General features: G+C 34.9%; 1 protein-coding gene across 1 annotated transcript in view; it reads left to right on the top strand.

Moving 5' to 3' along the window:
- The window catches only part of SECISBP2L (SECIS binding protein 2 like), a 61840-nt gene that overhangs the window by 10612 nt on the left and 30495 nt on the right, over window positions 1-20733 (top strand). Inside the window, exons 3-11 of the mRNA XM_025998676.2 lie at window positions 98-422; window positions 2473-2608; window positions 8125-8354; window positions 8636-8660; window positions 9022-9137; window positions 14475-14612; window positions 16464-16544; window positions 17045-17212; window positions 17348-17489. Coding sequence (XP_025854461.1) covers window positions 98-422; window positions 2473-2608; window positions 8125-8354; window positions 8636-8660; window positions 9022-9137; window positions 14475-14612; window positions 16464-16544; window positions 17045-17212; window positions 17348-17489 — 1361 coding nt within the window. The remainder of the gene's footprint in view (window positions 1-97; window positions 423-2472; window positions 2609-8124; window positions 8355-8635; window positions 8661-9021; window positions 9138-14474; window positions 14613-16463; window positions 16545-17044; window positions 17213-17347; window positions 17490-20733) is intronic.

The following is a 20733-nucleotide window of genomic DNA, read 5'->3' as shown; positions in this document are numbered from 1 at the left end:
CTATCCTTTTTTAAGTTAAAATGAAGTAAGAGCTTTTGCTTCAGCATTACCTTTAGACTCGTCACTAGATTGTTCTTTTTTTATTTGATTTTAACAGACAGTTTCCGTTGTATAACAATGATATACGATGGCAACAGCCCAGTCCAAACCCTGCTGGGCCATACCTCGCCTACCCCATTATATCTGCTCAGCCACCTGTTTCTACAGAGTATACATATTATCAGCTGATGCCAGCACCATGTGCCCAAGTTATGGGATTCTATCATCCTTTTCCTACACCTTACTCCAACACCTTTCAGGCTGCAAATACTGTAAATACTATAACCACAGAATGCACTGAGCGTCCAAATCAGCTTGGACAGGTCTTCCCATTGTCCAGTCATCGAAGCAGAAACAGTAACAGAGGACCAGTTGTACCAAAAGTAAGTGACTTTGATATTTCTATTGTTAATAATAGTGTAGGTAATTCACTATTTGTATTGATTAGCTTTTGATGCTGAATTTACTATAAAACATTTCATTCACTATTATAATCAAGGGTAGAGCATTTATAAAATAGTTTTCCCTGTTTTTTATTATGCCTTATTATTTTTTAAGATTTTATTTATTCATGAGAATACACAGGGCAGAGAGAGAGAGAGAGAGAGAGAGGCAGACACACAGGCAGAGGGAGAAGCATGCTCCATGCAGGGAGCCTGACGTGGGACTCGATCCCAGGTCTCCAGGATCATGCCCTGGGCTGAAGGCGGTGCTAAACCGTTGAGCTGCCCGGGCTGCTCTATTTTGCCTTATTCTTAATTGATGATATGATTTGCAGTCACCTTCAGATTCCTTCAGAGAGTTTTATGTCATCATAATGTGTAAATATTTCCAAATTATTTTAATTTAGTGATAAGAATTGCATAGTATTTATAAGTGGTAGTTTGGATTCTATGCTAGTGGTGTGGAATGACTAATGCACTTCATTATATTTCAGTCTTCAGAAACCAGTAGGAGATACTATGGAGAACATTTGTGATTCATTAAATCCCTTCAAATTCATTGTTGCTATTCTGTGAATTTTTAGTAGCAATAGCACTTTGTTAGTCAAGTGTTGCTTTACTATATTATCTGAACACAGGGTCTTCTCAGTCTGAGGAAATGAAAGATAAGTGTGTGAAACCACTCTTAAGATTAGTCTTTTGACTATGTAAAAAAGAGGGAGACATAAAACAAGAGATTTAAGATTTATTCTATATAACTGTTTCTTAACTAAAAGGATACTTTTATATTGAGGCCTTAATAGCAAAGCATATAAGAAGAGAAGACAAACCATGTTTCTTCTCAGCACTTTTGAGCTAATAGATGGTAGAGTGATTTCTTTTCTTTTCTTTTCTTTCTTTTCTTTTCTTTTCTTTTCTTTTCTTTTCTTTTCTTTTCTTTCTTTCTTTTTTTTTTTTTTTTAAGATTTTATTTATTCATGAGAGAGAGAGGCAGAGACACAGGGCAGAGGGAGAAGCAGGCTCCATGCAGGGAGCCTGACGTGGGACTCAATCCGGGGTCTCCAGAATCACGCCCTGGGCAAAAGGCGGTGCTGAAGCGCTAAGCCACCCGGGCTGCCCCATAGAGTGATTTCTTAAATGCATTTTATAGCTCTGTCATCAAGGAGTTGATGCCTTCCTAGATTCCTTTAGTCCAGCTTCTTCAGTGAAAAGTCTTTGCTGTCTTCTGGCATACTTTTCACAAATTAAAATACAAACATGCAGCAGAGGTTGCTTTAAAAGGCTTTTATAGTCTTTGTTCGTGAAAACATTGGGTCAGGAGAAATTGTTTTGGGATCTCTGGAGAATGTAAAGAATAAGTATTGGAAATTAGGTAGTAGTATATAACTTTCAGATGTTGAAGAAACATGACTTCTCAGAGTGCATTTCCAGCACTTCAATGTAGGCAGTTAAATTCAAAGTTCCATTGTATAAATTGCTGTTTTTAAGTGATGAATACTGGTGTTTTAAAAAATTAAGGAAAGGACCAGCTTTCTTATATTTTCTTTTCAAGCTCTAAAGCAGATTTTTTTTGTACTTTTGCCATCATGAAAGTAAAACTTATCCCTTGGATAAGCTTTCACCCTTTTCTAAATAAATATTTATAATCTCTTATATAATATGATTATACTTCTATCATTTACTAATTATTGATTGAGAATATATGAAGTAGAAGTAATTACAATGAATATTTTATTAATCATAGTAGCATTAATAGTTATTTGAAAAATTGTATTAAAATGTGTGTATAATAATTTCATGTCCTACGATTAACAGATAATTTCATGAATTGCTAACACAGTAACCCTCTCTCCCCATGGATTGGGAGCCACTAATTTAGAGCATACATTTAGATGTGTTTTATAGTGGATATATATATATATATATTTTTTAAATGTTTAATACATTGAGTAGGTTTTTAAATTATTATTTTTTTGTGCGCTTAAATCAGCAACAGCTTTTACAACAGCACATAAAAAGCAAAAGGCCACTGGTGAAAAATGTAGCTACTCAGAAAGAGACAAATGCAGCAGGTCCTGATAATCGATCAAAAATTGTGCTTCTGGTAGATGCTTCACAGCAAACTGGTAAGCAGGGGTTCTTATATATACATCACTGATTTTTATCTGTTGTCATGTATTGACTTTATAATTGTGGACTGTACCACTTTTCAGGATTCTAGACTTTCATCCTTCCATTTATCTTGCCACTTTGTGAAACTCTCTAGGAAGATAAAAGCAGTCCATGAACATACAGTGTTCTTTCAACTAGTTTGCCGGCTAATGTGCAGTTTTGAGGAGGATTTGAGGTGTCCTTATTCCCATATAGTAGTGGAGCAGTTCAGAAATTAGAGTTGGAATTTTGCAGGCATTGTAGGAATTTGAGGACCCATTTTTGCAAATATCAAAATTGTATTTTTTTTTTAAAGATTTTATTTATTTATTCATGAGAGACACACAGAGAGAGAGGCAGAGACACAGGCAGGAGAAGCAGACTCCATGCATGGAGCCTGATGTGGAACTCGATCCCAGGACTCCAGGATCACGCCCTGGGTCAAAGGCAGATGCTAAACCACTGCGCCACCCAGGGATCCCCAAAATTGTATGTTTTTATAACTACTTTAAAACCCTTTATAGGAACGTCTGGGTGGCTCAGTGGTTGAGCATCTGCCTTCAGCTCAGGGCATGATCCTAGAGTCCTGGATTTGGGTCCCAGGTTGGGTTCTCTGTGAGGAGCCGCCTTCTCCCTCTGCCTGTGTCTCTGCTTCTCTGTGTCTCCCATGAATAAATAAATAAAATCTTAAAAAAAAACACCTTTATAAAATACTCTAATATAGTATCTTTATAGAAAGAACTTGGCAAGTTTTCTGTGCCACATCATAGATTGGAACCATACCTATGAGCGGCACTTATATCCTCTCAAACAAGTAAAAATTTTGGACTAGTTATATCATTTTGTCCAGAGTTTTTTAGAGGACTGTATAAACTTTAAATAAGGAAGCTTTATCATGGTAATAGATAAAAATTAGTATTTTCCAGTTTATATCATTAAATCCCAGTATCAAGTAGATATCTCCTTACCCATTCTCATTGACATTAGTAAAAAAATTTTGTTAATGATCAAGGCCAAGAATTAGATCTGTTCAAGGACACATTTACTTTTTATCCCTATAGTCTCCACTCTGGCTTAAAATAAATTTGATGATGCATACTTTCTTTCATTTGAGCTGTACCTTTTCTTTTGTGACGTCAGCTCAGTTATTTTTTTACAATTGCTTAGATCCATTAGGAGTAAGGAAGGATCTGGGAATCAGTTAAAAAACAATCTTTCTATAATTTGTATCCATAAAGCAGTGTGATCAGTGGACTAGCAAATGCTTGAGATGCTATAGAAAAGAGTAACAATATATTTACAAAGTTTTCTAGGTTTTTTTGATTGTTGCTGGTCATAGTAACTGACTTCTATATGCTCTAAACCCTGGACTGCTTTTTTTTTTTTTTTTTTTTTTTTTAAATTTTTATTTATTTATGATAGTCACAGAGAGAGAGAGAGAGGCAGAGACGTAGGCAGAGGGAGAAGCAGGCTCCATGCACCGGGAGCCCAATGTGGGATTCGATCCCGGGTCTCCAGGATCGCGCCCTGGGCCAAAGGCAGGCGCCAAACCGCTGCGCCACCCAGGGATCCCCCTGGACTGCTTTTAAAAATCTTTACTTCTTTAGTTTGCTCATTAAGTGACTACAAAGACAGTCTTCTGATAAGAATTAGGCAATGAATAGATGAATATTAGCAAAACAAGAGGGCAGCCTACTAAATGGGATAAGATATTCGCAAATGATATATCCAGTGGAGGTTAATATCCAAAATATTTACACAATACCAAAGAAAACAGATAATCCAATTTAAATTGGCCAGAGGACCTGAATAGACATTTTTCCAAAGAAGACCTACAAATGGCCAGCAAACACATGAAATGATGCTCAACATCACAAATTATCATGGAAATGCAGATCAAAACCACAATAAGATATCATGTTATACTTGTTAAAGTGGCTAGAATCAAAAAGAAAAGAAATAGTAAGTGTTGGAGAAGATGTGGAGAAAAAAATGTAGTGGGAATGTAAATTGGTGCTGCCACTATGGAAAACAGTATGGACATTCCTTAAAAAACTAGAAGTACCAGATGATCCAGTTAATTCCACTACGAGAATTTTTTTTTTTTTTTTTTTTTTTTTTTTGGACAACTGAGCTCTTTTACGATCAGACTTTGTTGGAGCCAACGAACAATGTTTTCTCATGGAGATCCCGGAGAAATAAGGCAATCGCTTTTCCTTTGTGGGCAGACTTAGTTGGCCTGAGTTGGGTATTTTACCCAAAGAAAATGAAAACATCAATTCAAAAAAATATATTCACTCCTATGTTTACTGTAGCATTATTTACAATAGCTCAGATAAGGAAGCAATCTAAGTGTCTTTAGGTTAATAAATGGAGAATGGATAAAGAAGATGTGATGTGTATATATAATAAAATATTACTCAGCCATAAAAAAGAATGAATGAAATCTTGCCATTTGTGACAACATGGATAGACTCAGAGGGTATAATGCTAAGTGAAGTAAGTCAGATGGAGAAAGACAAATACTGTATGGTTTCACATATATGTGGAATCTAAAAAGAAAAAAAAAACCCTGCAGAAATAAACCCATAAACACAAAGAACAAAAACTTATGGTTGCAAGAGGGTTGGGGTTAGCTGATGGTAACTACACTTATAATGAGCAAAGCATAATGTATATAGACTCTTGTAGCATCTCTGTGTGGTACACTTGAAACTAATGTAACATTGTGTATTAACTGTGCTTAATAGAAGTAAAAAAAAAGAAAAGTGAAGGTAAAATTTGATTAGAAGATAATACCTTTTATCAGTGTTCTTTTAAAAAAATATTTATTTATTTATTCATGGGAGACACACAGAGAGAGACAGGCACATAGGCAGAGGGAGAAGCAGGCTTCCTGTGGGGAGCCCAGTGTGGGACCTGATCCCAAGACCTCGGGAACAGGGCCTGAGTCAAAGGCAGACGCTCAACCACTGATCCATCCAGTCATCCCCTTTTTATCAGTATTCTTAACCTTTAATTTGTTTTCAAGTTCTGAGGATTGTGTATTCTATCAGTATTTTTAACTTGTTTTTAATTTCTGAGGATTAATTCGTATTAGTCACAGGTAGGATGAACTATTAGAACTTAAAGGAATTTGTAACAGATTTTTATTCTTGAGCACAAGCTTGTATTTATTGAGTTTAATAAGATGACTAGATACAGGATATTATACAAAAGTTAAGTATATTTCAGTGTGTTACTAACAAACAGGATTTGAGAAGAGATGCCACTTATAATAGCAACAAAAATATAATAAAGTTTTTGAGAATAAACTTTATAAAAGATGTACAAGACATTTATGCAGAAAAGCTTAACTTTATGGTAGGACATTAAAAAAAAAAAAACCTAAATAACCTGTCCATATAGGATGATTTGATACTACAAATGTCATTTTCCCTAAGTCCGATTGTAGGTTCAGTGCAGTTCTAATAAAAATTCCAATAGGAATTTTTGGGGAACTTGACAAACTAGTTCTAATAGAATCATTTGAGAAGAAAAGGACTTTTCTTCTAAATATCAAGACCTATTAAACTATCTTACTTCCTATACCCTTATACAAAAAATGCAGTCTACAAAAAGAACAGGGTATCCAGAAACAGACTCACGTGTATGGGGAAACACATATGTGGAAAGTAACAGCATTACGGATACCTAATTTATACCCCATGCAAATCTTTTTTAGGTGGATTAGGGACAAACAGGAAACCACAGTAGAAGAAAATATAGGCAGGTATGTTTATGACAGCAGGGAGTGAAGTATTTCTGAAGTAAATTCTATCAAAAGTGAGTGAAAGAATAAACCACAAACTTGGAAAAGATTTTTACCATGCCTACAACTTTTTAGTTGTTTCAAATTCTGAGGAGTATTAGTATGAAGGTATTAAAAAATTCATATAAATGAATAAGAAAATGATCCCACCTTGTTCTTGGGGCCCTGGGACACAGTCCCAGAGGGCTGAAACAATTTGGCAGGACTCAAGATTCCTATAGGAATCTTTCCTTTGACCCAGTTGTCCTCCTGTGAATGTATCCAAAATGGATATATTTCCCTAGAAAGAAAAAGGACTGTGGATGAAAGATCCAAATTGCAGTAGCATACTGAAAGCTTCCCAATGTTTAGTAACAGGTGACAAGTCAAGAGAAGTGCAGAATATCCATCTGTGGAATAATATGGAGCCTTCTTACGTTATGATTATGAAGAACATATACATAATATTAAATAGCCCAACTCAAAATTGTATTGACGCTGTGTAAAAAATATGCATGAAAATATAGAAAAAAGAAAATTGTTATTTGTTAGAGTAGGAGGAGATTGCAAGAGTTTTTCTTAATGTCTTTTGATAATAATTTGTGAAATACAAAAATAAGACAGCTCAATAGAAAAATGGGCAGAAGTCAAATAATCCAAAAATAAAATTAATTCACAGAAGGGAAGACGCTAGTGGCTAAAAGCATCAGGAAAGATGCCAAACCAAAACAAACAAACAAAAATGCCAAACCTCATTATTTAATGCGCCAAATTAAAGCCCACAATGAGCCATTTTTTATATCTAACAATTGACAAAAATTATAGCCTACTATCAAGTATTTGGTGAATATGTGGATCACTGTGGATATTTATATCTTGCTGTTGGGTTGTAAACTGTTTTTAAATAGTCTGACTGAAATTGACTTGGCATTACCAAGTAAAGTTGAATATTTGTACTCTATAGGTCCCAGCAGTATTTATCTTAAAGCATCTTCCACATGCACATATACACATTCAAATATCTGTAAATGAGTGGTTACAGCAGTATTATTTAATAATGCAAAACCCCAAAACAGTCCAAGTGTTCCATCAGTGGTATAAAGGATAAATAACACTGTGTGGTATGTTCATCATACACAGGCATTCTAGATTCCAGTGATGTTAATGAATTATAGCCACATGCTCCAGAATCTCAAAACTAATGTTGAGGAGATGGGGCAGACTGGGAAGCAAGTCACAAAAGAAAATGGACAGTATAATTTCATTTTTATAAAGCAAAAACTGCTAAATTACACGATTTGTATTTTAGGAATACAAAAATCCATGAAAACCTATTTTACAAAGTGAGGAAATGATAAACAGAATTCTATATAGAGGTAACTTTTGGGGGAGGAAGAGGATGCATTGGTAGAGGGGGCATGCAGTAGACTTCGAAAGGATTGGTGATGTTATTTTTCTTAAAATAGGTCATGATGGTTTTAATATTTATACAAATATTTTCTTATCATAGTAAATACATGTCATAAACCAACTTGTCAGGAGTATCTTATCTTTTGATGGCCTTTTAAAAAAATTTTTTTTACTTGTTTTCTCCACTTACAAAGGTAAATATCTGCATTTCTTATGACCTTAATGATAATTTAACAAGAATTTATTAGTTTGGTCCTCACAAAGAGATGTCATACTTTCCTTGCTTTATAGATTTCCCATCAGATATTGCTAACAAATCTCTCTCGGAGAGCTCTGCTACAATGCTCTGGAAGTCCAAGGGCAGGAGAAGAAGAGCCTCCCACCCTACTGCTGAATCCTCTAGTGAGCAGGGTGCTAGTGAAGCTGACATTGACAGTGATAGTGGCTACTGCAGTCCCAAACACAGCAACAACCAGCCTGCAGCAGGGGCTTTGAGAAATCCCGATTCTAGCACCATGAATGTATGTAATGCTGCTTTGATTTCTTTATCAGTCATCTATGTCAGTATTATCTTTGTATCTTCTCTAAAAGCTTAAGTATATTTTCATTAACAATTCCTGTAGTAATAGAATGGGTCAAAATGTATTTTGTATATTAATATGAAAAATATATATGGAGAAATATTTTTTCTAAGATTGTAATAAGCATGCTTCACACTAGACTAAGTTATGAAACATTTTGCAAGGCATATGGTGTTGACTCTTAAGCGGAAAATAATTGTCTTTTTTGTTTTTATTTTTAGCATGTGGAATCATCTATATGTACAGGTACTTATTTTCTGCATAGTGTTTTTGCTATACTTTCTTCTTTGTCCATGTCAGAGTTTGTTTTTAAGCATGAAGCTTGCTGATGCTACAAAAAAAATTAGAAATCTTCTGAAGAGATTCACATTACTTTGGAAGTATAGTTGAGCTGATAAAACTTGAGAAAATTTCTCAGTTGAAAAATTGAAGTATTCTGCAAGATGGCACTTATATTACTAAGAACTGAAATACTACTTAAAGTTTGTAGAGAAATTTCCAGTATTACATTTATAGTGGCTGATTTTCAATACACAAAAGTAAGGCATAATTTAGGTTTTGACATCTTTCATAAATAAATCATATTTTTAAATCTCATTGGTTACAGGTAGTGTAAATTGGTCCAATGTAACCTGCCAGGCAACTCAGAAAAAACCTTGGATGGAAAAAAATCAGACATTTTCTAGAGGTGGAAGGCAGACTGAACAAAGAAATAATTCACAGGTAATTTGAATTAAGTTGGAGAAACTTGAATTATTATAAATGGTATAGTGGTCTTGAAGGGCAGTGACCTTAATTTTTGGAGATGCACATCAAATTATATAATCATAAATATGATATCTGTAACTATAAAATGGCTTAGCCAATAAAATTATTATTTAAATAATGAAACAAAATGGCAAATGTTGACTGTAAGTGATGTGTGTATAGGTGTGTATTGTGTCATTTTCTACTTTATTGTATTTAAAAAATATACTTGGATATTTTATACTTTTAAAAAAGAATATCCTCCAATCCTGGTTTATCTGCCATAATTTTTTCTCATCCACATAAGAAATTTAAAGGCATTTTAATGTCATAAATATTGATTCTTTGAACTTTAGGACTGTGGCCTAGTTCATGTGTCTTTACTTGACCATAAACTCTACAAGCTACAACACTCTGTGCTTGTTACAGGGCCATAGCAATTGCTGCCTCATGCTGTAATATAGCCAGACCGGGCAGCTTCCTGGTGTTGGGGAACAAAATCTAGCTGCATTACAGCGGAGCAAGTTATATACTGCCACAGATTTCCAGTAACTTGTCTTCCTGTTTTGGTCATCCGTGAAATCAGGGAGTTATTTGTTGGTCAGCATTTTTCCTTTTCAGTGTTTGGGTGGATCTCTTGGGTTCCTTAAGTCTGTTTAAGGTATTAAAAGTATTACATGAATAGATCTGTGGATGAACTGAAATAAGAGTAAGTTACTAGTGCATTAAATAGACCAAATACAAGTATTTGCTCATTTGCTTCCCTGAAATGAAGTACTTCAGGTGCACCCTAACATTAATTAAACTGCCAGGAAAACAAGCAAAATAATGCCCTTTTCCCTATGGTTACTGCAAAAATGAGTCATTGTTTGTGACAGCATGTGAGACAGTCTAGCTTTAATTTGATTAGAAACAAAAGAGCTAAAACAAGAATTGTTTATATAGATGAGGTAAACAAAATCTACAGAATGTTTAATTAACTGCTGAAATTTTATGTTGGAATCAAAACTTGTTAGACTGTTACTTTTGGTGTCCATAGCCCACTGGAGAGGAAGTAATATGGATATGGAGCCTTGCAACTGGTGAGAAATAGTAAAAGAACAACAAAAAAATTGTGTAAATATATGTAGTATATTAGGTCTTGTTTGTTTCTCTCTTCATTCCAAAAGAACTGGAGCCAGATGTTGAACAATGTGTTTTCTACTTCTGATGTGTTGTTATACTTACTCTTAAGTATGTATTTGATTTGTGATGTGCAGAATCTTTTTTTCTGTTAAGTCAGAATACTTTCCCCTTTGGCAATTTCTGATTGTTTTTAGGAATTAAAAAATATTTTAGAAATGAAATAAATATTCACTTGTATTTTCAGCTACTTTTTTATAGCATAATTTTGCAAGAGCTTTTTATATGAGATTTTGATGCATGGTATGATAATGATGTAGGTGTTCAGAATAGTTAACTAGTTGGCCTAAAATTGTAATCCATTCTTTTCTCTCATTTGCTAATTTCTTACATCTTAGGTGCTGTAGCTGTGCTGTTTGGTTCCATTTATCAGAATTTGATACCTGTACCATGCTGTTTTAACTATGATCTTTATTTTTACTGGTGTTTTTACATTTAAACAGGCAGTTTTTTTCTATACTTTGTCATTATCTTAATTTTAAACAATGGAGAGAACCTAAAAATTTGCATTTTAAAAAATGGTTTTACTTTGTGAATTGGTTGAAAAATAGAAGAGATGAAAAAGATGATACAGTGAAAAAAAATCTCATTTTCACCCTGTCTCCCTTTGTCTTCCCTATATCTGTCCCACTTTTATTAGTTTCTTGTGTATTTTCCTAGAGTTTCTTTATGTCATTGTAAGTAAATACAATTATCTATCTCATGTTTTATCCATTCCTTCTGTGTTCTGCTTTCATCATTTAGCAATGTATCTTGGAAACATTTCCATAGTATTACATGGAGGGCTTCCACACTTTTAAAAAATATCTCCTAATGTTTGGAGTATAGATATACTTATTGATTTCTCTAGCTGTCCTCTTAATGGACACTTGAGCTGTTTGTAAGTAGTTGCTGTTAAAAGACATGCTGCAGTATTGTTTAGAAATACATGTGTATACCAATAAAGTAAATTCCTAAATGAGGGACTGCTGAGTGAAAAGGTGAAGTCACTTCTTTTATTTGATACATCAGCAAAAACTGTCCCACTAAAGTCTCAACAATAACATAAAGTGCCTTTTTTCATTATAGCTTCAGAGATCGTGTATCTTCAGGATTTCAGATTTCTGCCAACTAGGTGAAAATGGTGTATTAATGTTGTTGAGCTGTTTATGAGCTTTGTGTATTTTTTTGTTAACTTGTCTGGCCATATCTTTTGTTCTGATCTATTTTTTTTTCTTTTTTTTCTTTTTTTTGGGTATATTTTAAAAGTTTGATCAAGGTCTTATCAGATTTAAAAAACTTTTAAGAGCCTTTAGTTTGTAATACAAGTTGCAAATATTTTGGTTGCCTTTCATTTTTTTTGACTTTGCTCATTATTATTGCCATACACAAGTTTATGTTTAAATAGCATTAAGAAGTTTATTTTTAGGGCAGCCCGGGTGGCTCAGTGGTTTTGTGCCGCCTTTAGCCCAGGGCATGATTCTGGAGACCCGGGAGTCCCACATCAGGCTCCCTGCATGGAGCCTGCTTCTCCCTCCGCCTGTGCCTCTGCCTCTCTCTCTGTGTGTCTCTCATGAATAAATAAATAAATAAATAAAATCTTTAAAAAAAGTTTATTTTTATAAGTTGAGTATTGGTTTCTTTCTTTTTTTTTTTTAATGGCTTCTGGGTTTTAAGTCATAGGAAAGCTCTGTCCTTACTCTAGTGTTATAAAGGAATTTGCCTGCTTTCCACTACTGTGTTCATGTTCTTGTTTTTTTACGTTTAATCTCTATTCCATTGGAGGTTTGTCTTGAGCATGGTGTGAGATATGGGTCCCACTTCGTATTTTCCAAGTGGCTACCTAAATCTCCAGCACATTTATTGAAAAGTCCTTCTCTTCACTGATTTTGATGTTAACCACTTTTATCATCAATTACATTCCTAGGTATATTGATTTTTATTTCTGAAATTTCTGTTTTCTATATTAGTCATTAAATTAATCTATCAATTTAGGGAGGATGTATTACCTTTGTGATGTGGTATCTTCCTATAAAGATGCCACAAAACAAGCAAAAAACAGTGTCTTCCTATTTTTGAGTCATCTTTTTTAGGAGGTAATTGAAATACATTCCATTTTGATCCTCATGAACTTTGTCGGGACCATTAGTTTCAGGTTTTAATTTAATCCTGGAGCTTTATGTCTCCAAGTATGGAAATCAAGTTCTATTTTTAAAAAATTGCTTTAGTGTTTGTAGCAACATTAATACATATGTATTAAATGGTTTACAATAGGGCTTATTTTTAAATATAATTTTAATGCCTTTGGAGAGCACTTTGCATTTACTTTTTGGTCATAGTGAGTGTCCAAAGACATGAAGAATTGTGCTTAGGGATTATTCTCTTTTTAGTCATCTCTGTCTTTGGCTTGAGTATTAGTACTCCGGTATTAATTTATGTGAATTAAGTTGTTTCTTTATTACCTAGACATTATAAATTGCATTTACCAGTCTTGTATGAGCTTCTTTTCATGAGCCAGTTTTGAAAATTGCTTAATAGTAAAGTTGAAGTCATTTTGTAGAGAACATTCATATAGCTACCATTAGATGCTAGCTAACATTTTATCGAGACGTGTTTCATTGTGTATTCCTCTGTCCATATCTCTATCCATGTTTATGAGCCTATTTTAAAATGAAGTAAATATTTAAAATTAAGAAACTGTTGGGTATTTGGAAAATTATCTAGTTTCTTACACGTTTGTTAGTTACAAGAAGTAGCCCAGTTGTCATGGTGCATATTCTAAGGAAGAATTAAATTTGGTGTATGACCATGTTCTGGCTTGTTCTGCTATACAGCCTACCTCCCAAAAGAGTATAAAAATTCTGTTTCTTAAAAAAAAATTCTATTATCAGCAAGTCTTTGTGTGCATAATTTTGATTTCAGCAGCCAAAGCCTATATATCAGCACTTTCTGTACTAGATCTGCTTCACGTTCTGTTTATTGTTAGAATTTGGGGGGATGCTTTGGTGGCTCAGTGGTTGAGAATCTGTCTTCAGCTCAAGTCATGATCCCCGGGTCCTGGGATCGAGTTCTGCATTGGGCTCCCTGCGGGGAGCCTACTTCTCCCTCTGCCCATGTCCCTGCCTCTCTCTGTGTCTCTCATGAATAAATAAATAAAATCTTAAAAAAAAAAAAGAATTTGGGGGTAACTAGTAATTAGGATCATACTTTTCTCATCTTTTAGGGGTCCTGGTTAAGAGAGGCATTTCATGTTAGCTGCATTGGGTACTTAGGAGGATCTTGAAATGTCTTAAGATTCGTAAGAATCTTGGCCTTATGACAATTGAACATTTCACAGATTTGTTAATGGGTTAATAATTTATGGATTGAATGAAAATTTTATTCTCCTAAATCTATTCTCTTGGAAATAAGAGTTTTAATTTTTAACCTTTCCTAGGAATTGTTATTTTTTAAATAAAACCACAGATGTTAGAAGACTTTATAATAGTTTGATAAAAAGGTAGTGTGCAGTTTCTCCCAATGATAACATCTTGCAATACTGCACTCCAGTGTCACAACCTGTATATTGACATTGATGCAGTCAAGATAAGAACAGATCCGTCACTGCAAGGATCCGTATTTCCCTTTTATAGTCACTCTCCTTTCCTTTCCCTGCCAGCTTCGTTAACTCCTAGAATCTTCTGATCTGTTCTCCTCTTTCTGTAGTTTGTCATTTCAGGAATGTTTTATAAATGAACTCATAGAGTCCTTTTAAGATTGACTTTTTCACTTGCATGGCTCTCTGGAGATTTACCAGATTGTTGAATATATCAATAGTTTGTTCCATTGGGTGGCTATTTTTCTGTTGTAGGGAGGTACCACAGTAAGTTTATCCTTCCAGTCAGGGACGTCTGGATTGTTTCCAGTTTTTGGCTATTACAAGTAAAGCTGATTAAATGTTAATTTATTTGGTGGGGAGGGACCTTGCATTTTTCACATTTTTATAATTTCCTTAAAATGATCTTATTTGTCAAAAGCTCTTTAACCTTTTATAATAAATTATGCACTTATGAAAATCCATTGAGTTGTATACTTTTGTGTACTCTTCTGTAAGTATGTTGTACCTCAGTAAAATTTTCACTTACATATTTTTTTCTTTTGGGGCTTACTTAGGTTGGATTCAGATGCCGAGGACATAGTACTTCCTCAGAAAGAAGACAGAATTTGCTGAAGAGACAAGATAATAATAAGCAGTTAAACGCCAGTCAGTCTCATAGAGGCGACTCAAATTCTGAGTCTTTATATTTTGAGGTATTTCTTTTTAGGCTCTATTTGTAAACTGCTATAGCAGACTTTCCCATTAAGAAATTAATTATCTTGGGACCCCTGGGTGGCTCAGTGGTTGAGCGTCTGCCTTCGGCTCAAGGCGTGATCCTGGGATCCGGGATTGAGTCCCACATCAGGCTTCCTGCATGGAGCCTGCTTCTTCCTCTGCCTTTGTCTCTGCCTCTCTCTCTCTCTCTCTCTCTCTCTCTCTCTCTCTCCATCACTCATGGATAAATAAATAAATCTTTAAAAAAAATAATCTTGCATTCTGATTAGTGCTTTTTATGTCTTAACTTGTGATTCTATTAGATTATAAATTACTTAGAAGTATTGATTCATTTTTGTCCTGGATATGTATACTTAGTCAAACATTAACTTTATTAAGGTTTATTTTTACAACTTCTGTCATGAGTATTCATTTTGAGGTAACATGTCAAGGTAGAACTTGATCTTATGTGGGTTTCTCTTAGTATGAAACTTTATCCCTAATTTTCATTATTACTGTTTAGTCTCTCTGTCCAGTTTCTTAGATTTGAATGGTTCAGTTTAGTTAATTGGTGCTGCTATGCAGGAGAATCTTGGAGAAGAAAAAAACTATTTTAGTTTCTCTAATAGGGAGAAAGTTTGTATTCTGATTGCAATATTTTTATTGTTTACTTATCTAACTGGCTGTTATTGGAGGCCTGTTATATGTGTAAATAAGATGCTTTGATACATTGAGTAAACACAGTAGCCTTAGGGAGATTGCGGTATAGTAGAGAAATGTAGATGCATGCACACCTAACACTTGCTTGGGTGTGGTTGGAGTTGAAAGTCCCTTTGGGTTTGGGGTAGGGTAGAGATAATCTTTGGAATAGATTTTAAAGAATGAGTAGAATTTGGTTGTGTCTAGATAGTGAACTTCATGCCAGGTAACACATTTTTGTTGGATCATAGTTTCTGTAAAATGGGCCAATAGATGGAAATTAAACTGGAAAATGTGCTTGAGGCCAGAGACTAGAAATGAATAATATGTTAGATAAGCTTAGTAAGTGACCTTAAGGACATTTCTATTCAATTATTGTACAATAATATATGTGGGAGATTTGTCTTTTGTACTTAACCTATAATTAGTCCATCCTTATACTTAAAGATATTAGATAGAATCTTCACTGTAAAGGAGGATATTGGTTAAGATATTACTTTGGATAGGATTTTTAAAAAAATTTTTTTTAACTTTTAACCTTATTGACAGATATGTATAGTATTGCAGGACAGGAAGTATATTTATGAAATTCATATTAAGCCATCTGTTGAAAATATTTTCCAAATTATCTGAAACATGGTAAAAACCCTTTTGTATTCCTTTTTAACTACCTACCCATTTTAAAAGTAGAACTAACTAATAAAAATGAAATAGATACAGAAAACCAAAGAATGGACATGTTCAGATATGCCCTCATTGTTGAATAATGAATTTTAACTATGTTGTAGCATGTGAGAAATGAAATCTCCTTTTTCAGTCTGACTTTAAATAGTTTAATATTAGAATTTCAAAAATTAGTTCCCCATTTTTCATTGTAAAATGTTTTTCTTAGGATTTCTTGCTTTGAACTGTTCTTACTTAAAATGTCATACTAGGGCTCCCTGGGTGGTGCAGCGGTTTGGCGCCTGCCTTTGGCTCAGGGTGTGATCCTGGAGACCCAGCATCGAATCCCATGTCAGGCTCCCGGTGCATGGAGCCTGCTTCTCCCTCTGCCTGTGTCTCTGCCTCTCTCTCTCTCTCTGTGTGACTATCATAAATAAATAAAAAATTTTTTAAAAATAAAATAAAAATAAAATGTCATACTATTTCAGGATGAAGATGGATTTCAAGAACTAAATGAGAATGGAAATACTAAAGATGAGACTATCCAACAGAAACTTTCTTCAAAAGTAGTAAGTGACTCTTTTGAAAAGATGAAATATTTGAACATCTTTTGAACTGTGGCTGTGTTGAAGTATTACATGTTAGTATAAAGATGTGGGGCAGCATTATAGAGAAGAAACAATTTGGTACTTAATATTTATTTTCACAATAGCCAGAACAAAGACACTTTCCTATAAAATCCATAGTTCTATTAGAGACAAGAAAATACCATTAATTAAATGAAATCATAAAGCATATGGTCTATTTTCCCTTTTGTTACAAAACTTGGGAGTTATTTTGTTTACAGGCCAGGATCCAGACAAGTGTCACTAATTACATTAAGCTGTTTGTCTCTTTATTATTTCCCAGTCTGGAAGGATCCCACCCTCTCACTCTGTTCTTTATGACATTGAATCCTCAAAGATTCCAGTCCAGATATACTGTAGAACATCCCACATTATGGATTGCCTTTCCTTATGGTCAGACTTTTGTGGAATTACTAACAAATGTTTTTGTCTGATTATCCTAGTTGGATGATTTACCTGAAAACTCACCAATCAATATAGTTCAGACTCCAATTCCCATTACAACCTCGGTTCCTAAACGTGCAAAAAGTCAGAAGAAGAAAGCATTAGCAGCTGCCCTTGCCACAGCTCAAGAATATTCAGAAATAAGTATGGAGCAAAAAAAACTACAGGTATTTATTCATTCTTATGAACAAATGTAATTGGTAGATTTGGGGGGATGGACAGAAGGAGCAACAGATAGAACCGTCATAAATTGCCACACTTTAATACCGTCACAAAAAGTAAATGTTTCATTTATCTTTCAGGAAGCTTTATCAAAGGCAGCTGGAAAAAAGAATAAAACCCCTGTGCAGCTAGATTTGGGGGACATGTTAGCAGCTCTGGAAAAGCAGCAACAAGCAATGAAGGCACGGCAGATTACTAATACCAGACCTCTGGCATATACAGGTGATCTCACTATCTGAGCAATTCACTGTTTGATTTTGGTAATAGGTTTTGAATATTGTTAATCTTAATTGTATATATCTAAAAGACCCAGAGTCTACTCATCAGTTCCTCTCCTGTTCCCCTTGTAGCCCACATCATTGAACTACACTGTGGTTGCCTACTATTTACTACCTATTGGCAGTCTGTCTTGGAGTGATCTTTTAAAAATATAAACAACATTATATCACTCTGCTGCTCAGAACCCTGCAGTAGCTCTTGATCTCACTTGCAGTAAAGCCAGAGTCCTAAGGCCATGTCTTAGCTGATCCTATGACCTTTTTGCCCTCATTATCATTCTGTCTGACTCACACAGCTCTAGCCAGTCAGCCCTGTCACTGTTCCACAGACACACCCACCATGTCCCTAGCTTAGTATCTTTGTGCTTGCTATTTCTTTTCCCTTGAACTCTCTTTCCTCATATACTGGTGTGGTTTGTTCGTTCACATTCTTCAGGTCTCCGTTCAAATGTCATTTGGTGTACATTGTGAACCAGCTAATATTTTTCTTCTTTAAAGATTGAAATAGGAATCACAACTAATTTGGCTTTATAACTTTTAAATTGGATAAGAGGAAACATAGGAGTTTTGATCAAGGAGGGGGAGAGAGAGAGAGAGAGAATAAATGATTTGGCTTTCTACTGAAATGGTAATGTATATTTTAGCAAACCTCGTCATATTTAGAGTTCAGCTCTTGCATGCTCCCTCATTTCTTTTCATAGCCTTTGTTGTAGAGGAGAGGAATAAGATAAAGAAAAAGGAAAGGCACCAACAAAAAGCCTGATGTTAAGAGGCAGAATTCAATATTTTTATATTTCTTCTGTTTCTGTGTAAAGGGTCTGTTGTTTTTAGACAGAAAGATAATTAACAGTGTATAGCTTTCATTCTCTCTGCAAAATGTTTAAACCTATAGCGAGTTACTTGTCCAGTGTACACCTTAGCTTTGAGTAACTTAGTAAAAATAATATTGGTAGTAAGCTTTTGAGTTAAATGTTGTTGAGTTTGGGAGTGGGACAGTTATATCTCACTAAAGAGTAAAGGACTATAGCAGTAGAACTGAGAGTGGTGTTCTGAAGGCAGTATGGCCAGGGGCTTTGGAGTTTGACTGCCTGGGTTTGAATCCTGTGCTTCTCTGTATTTCCTTGGCAAATTATTTAACTTTGCTGTGCCTCAGTTTCCTGACATTAAGATGGAGGTAATGATACCTGCTACAGGGTTGTTTTGAAGAGTAAATGAGATGATGCATGTAAAGTAGTCAGAAGAGCATCTTGGTTATAGTCACTCAATAAATGTTAACTAGTTACTATGGAGAAGAGATTATTAACCTCTTCACATGGCTTCATTGTTATAACTTTGGTTCATTTAGTAAATGTTAATATATACAATTATAGATATCTACATGGAAATCATGGTGTCAGGGATTGTGGAATTATAGACTGAAATATACCTGTGTTCAAAAGATTTATAAACTAGTTGAAAAAAAAACATACACAAATAACTAACAAAGAGCAGTGCCTAAGGAAAGATCCCAAAGTTTTATGAACTTGCGAAGAGTGATTTATGTCAACAGGGAGGTGTGAAGAAGACATTACAAATGGTTTCATATATGAAACCATTTGGAATGGGCTTTGAAGGGAGAGTAGGGTTATTATCAGATGGAAATGAGATTAAACTCTAACCTGTCACCAGTGTTTATTACATTGGAAAGCATTGATTACAAAGAAATTGACTTTCTTGGGAAGTCCAAGAAAAGATGAGACTGTAGTAAATATGTAAAAGGATTGTGAGGAATTGGTAGGGTGTTTTTGTTTTTAACTGATGGAACATAGAAACAGGTCAAAGATTGGCTCCGTGACTCCAAACTCTCCTAGTTAGGATTGTGGTAATTATGATGATATCAAACAAGTATCATGGAAGAAGAATTTAATTTGGAAGAACAGACTCCAGCCCTGTTGTATTTGAAATGCTAGTTAGGGAGATCCTGGTGGTTTATACTTAACACGTAGTTATGTATGTGCAATTTAGGTTAGAAGTTAGTGAGTTTCAAATAGAGATGGATGTGTAGTTGTGGAAATACATAAGATTGTCAAGGGAAAAAAGTTAGGAAAAGTATATTTGGGAATCAAGTGTTGTGGAATGCTCAGATTTAAAGAACAGCAAGAACCAAAAAAAATAGGTTTGAAAAAGAGTAAGGAAAATAGGAGAGTATAACGTCATGCAAGGCAAGGACAGAATTTTGAGGAAGGGGATGTGGTCTTTGTTATCAAATGCTGAAAATACAGAATAGAGAATAGATTTAGCAATTACAAGCTTGTATGTGATCTTGACAATCGTTGTGAGGGTGTGGGTAGGGCAGAGGTCACATTGTAATGATTTGGGAAGTGATGTTGAGAAAGCAGACTATTTCAGGACCTCTGGGGAAGATGGTGTGGTAGGAGGATCCTATGCTTACCTCATTGCTTGGATACAACTAGATAGCATCCACATCAGTATAAATAACTGATAAAGCAGAGTATTGAGAAGTTTAATAAGGAAGGAAAGGAGAGTGATAGTACCTTAACTTGAGGGGAAGCCAGTCAAGGGAAAGTTTTTGTTGGTTTGTCTTTTTTTTTTTTTTTTTTTATTCCCTTCTATATACAGGAGATTTTAGCTTCTTTTTGGGAGTTGGGAAGACCTTGACAGATGCAAGGGGAAAGGAACAGAGCAAGATCCTTGAGGAATTAATCTTGAGATGGGATTAGGAGTAGAGAGTGGTGATAAGTCTTCAACAGGAATTAAGATGCCTACTGGCTCCTCTCAGGTGGCTTATACATTTATATTGGATAGCAGCTTCTCAGGGAAGTAGCAGGAGAGGTTTTTTGCTCCTAGAGTGAGAGGATTGAGATTTGAGTCTTTGGACCCGTTAAAGGATTGGGGTAGCCACTAGAGGGTGAGGGTATCAATCAGGAATAAAAGAACTACTGAGGTATAGAAGAGTGCAACCAAAGGGGAAAATTATTCTTCACTGGCAGGCTGAAATGAGGAGAGTAGTGACTATGTGTTTTATATAAGGGTGATTCTTATGTAGGATTTAGTAGGAATAAGGAGAAGTGCAAAGTTTTGAAATTTCAGAGGTAGAGTGGTTCTGCTTGGAAACTAGTTGCAGGGAATTAATTACATGCTTGAGGGTTGCTGGGGTGGAGTGGAACTAATAATCTATTTGTTCCTGC

This window comes from Vulpes vulpes, chromosome 15 (assembly GCF_048418805.1).
Source record: "Vulpes vulpes isolate BD-2025 chromosome 15, VulVul3, whole genome shotgun sequence".
NCBI classification, from domain to species: domain Eukaryota; kingdom Metazoa; phylum Chordata; class Mammalia; order Carnivora; family Canidae; genus Vulpes; species Vulpes vulpes.
Note: the sequence above shows the minus strand (reverse complement) of the source record. Positions and strands in the feature narration are given on the sequence as shown.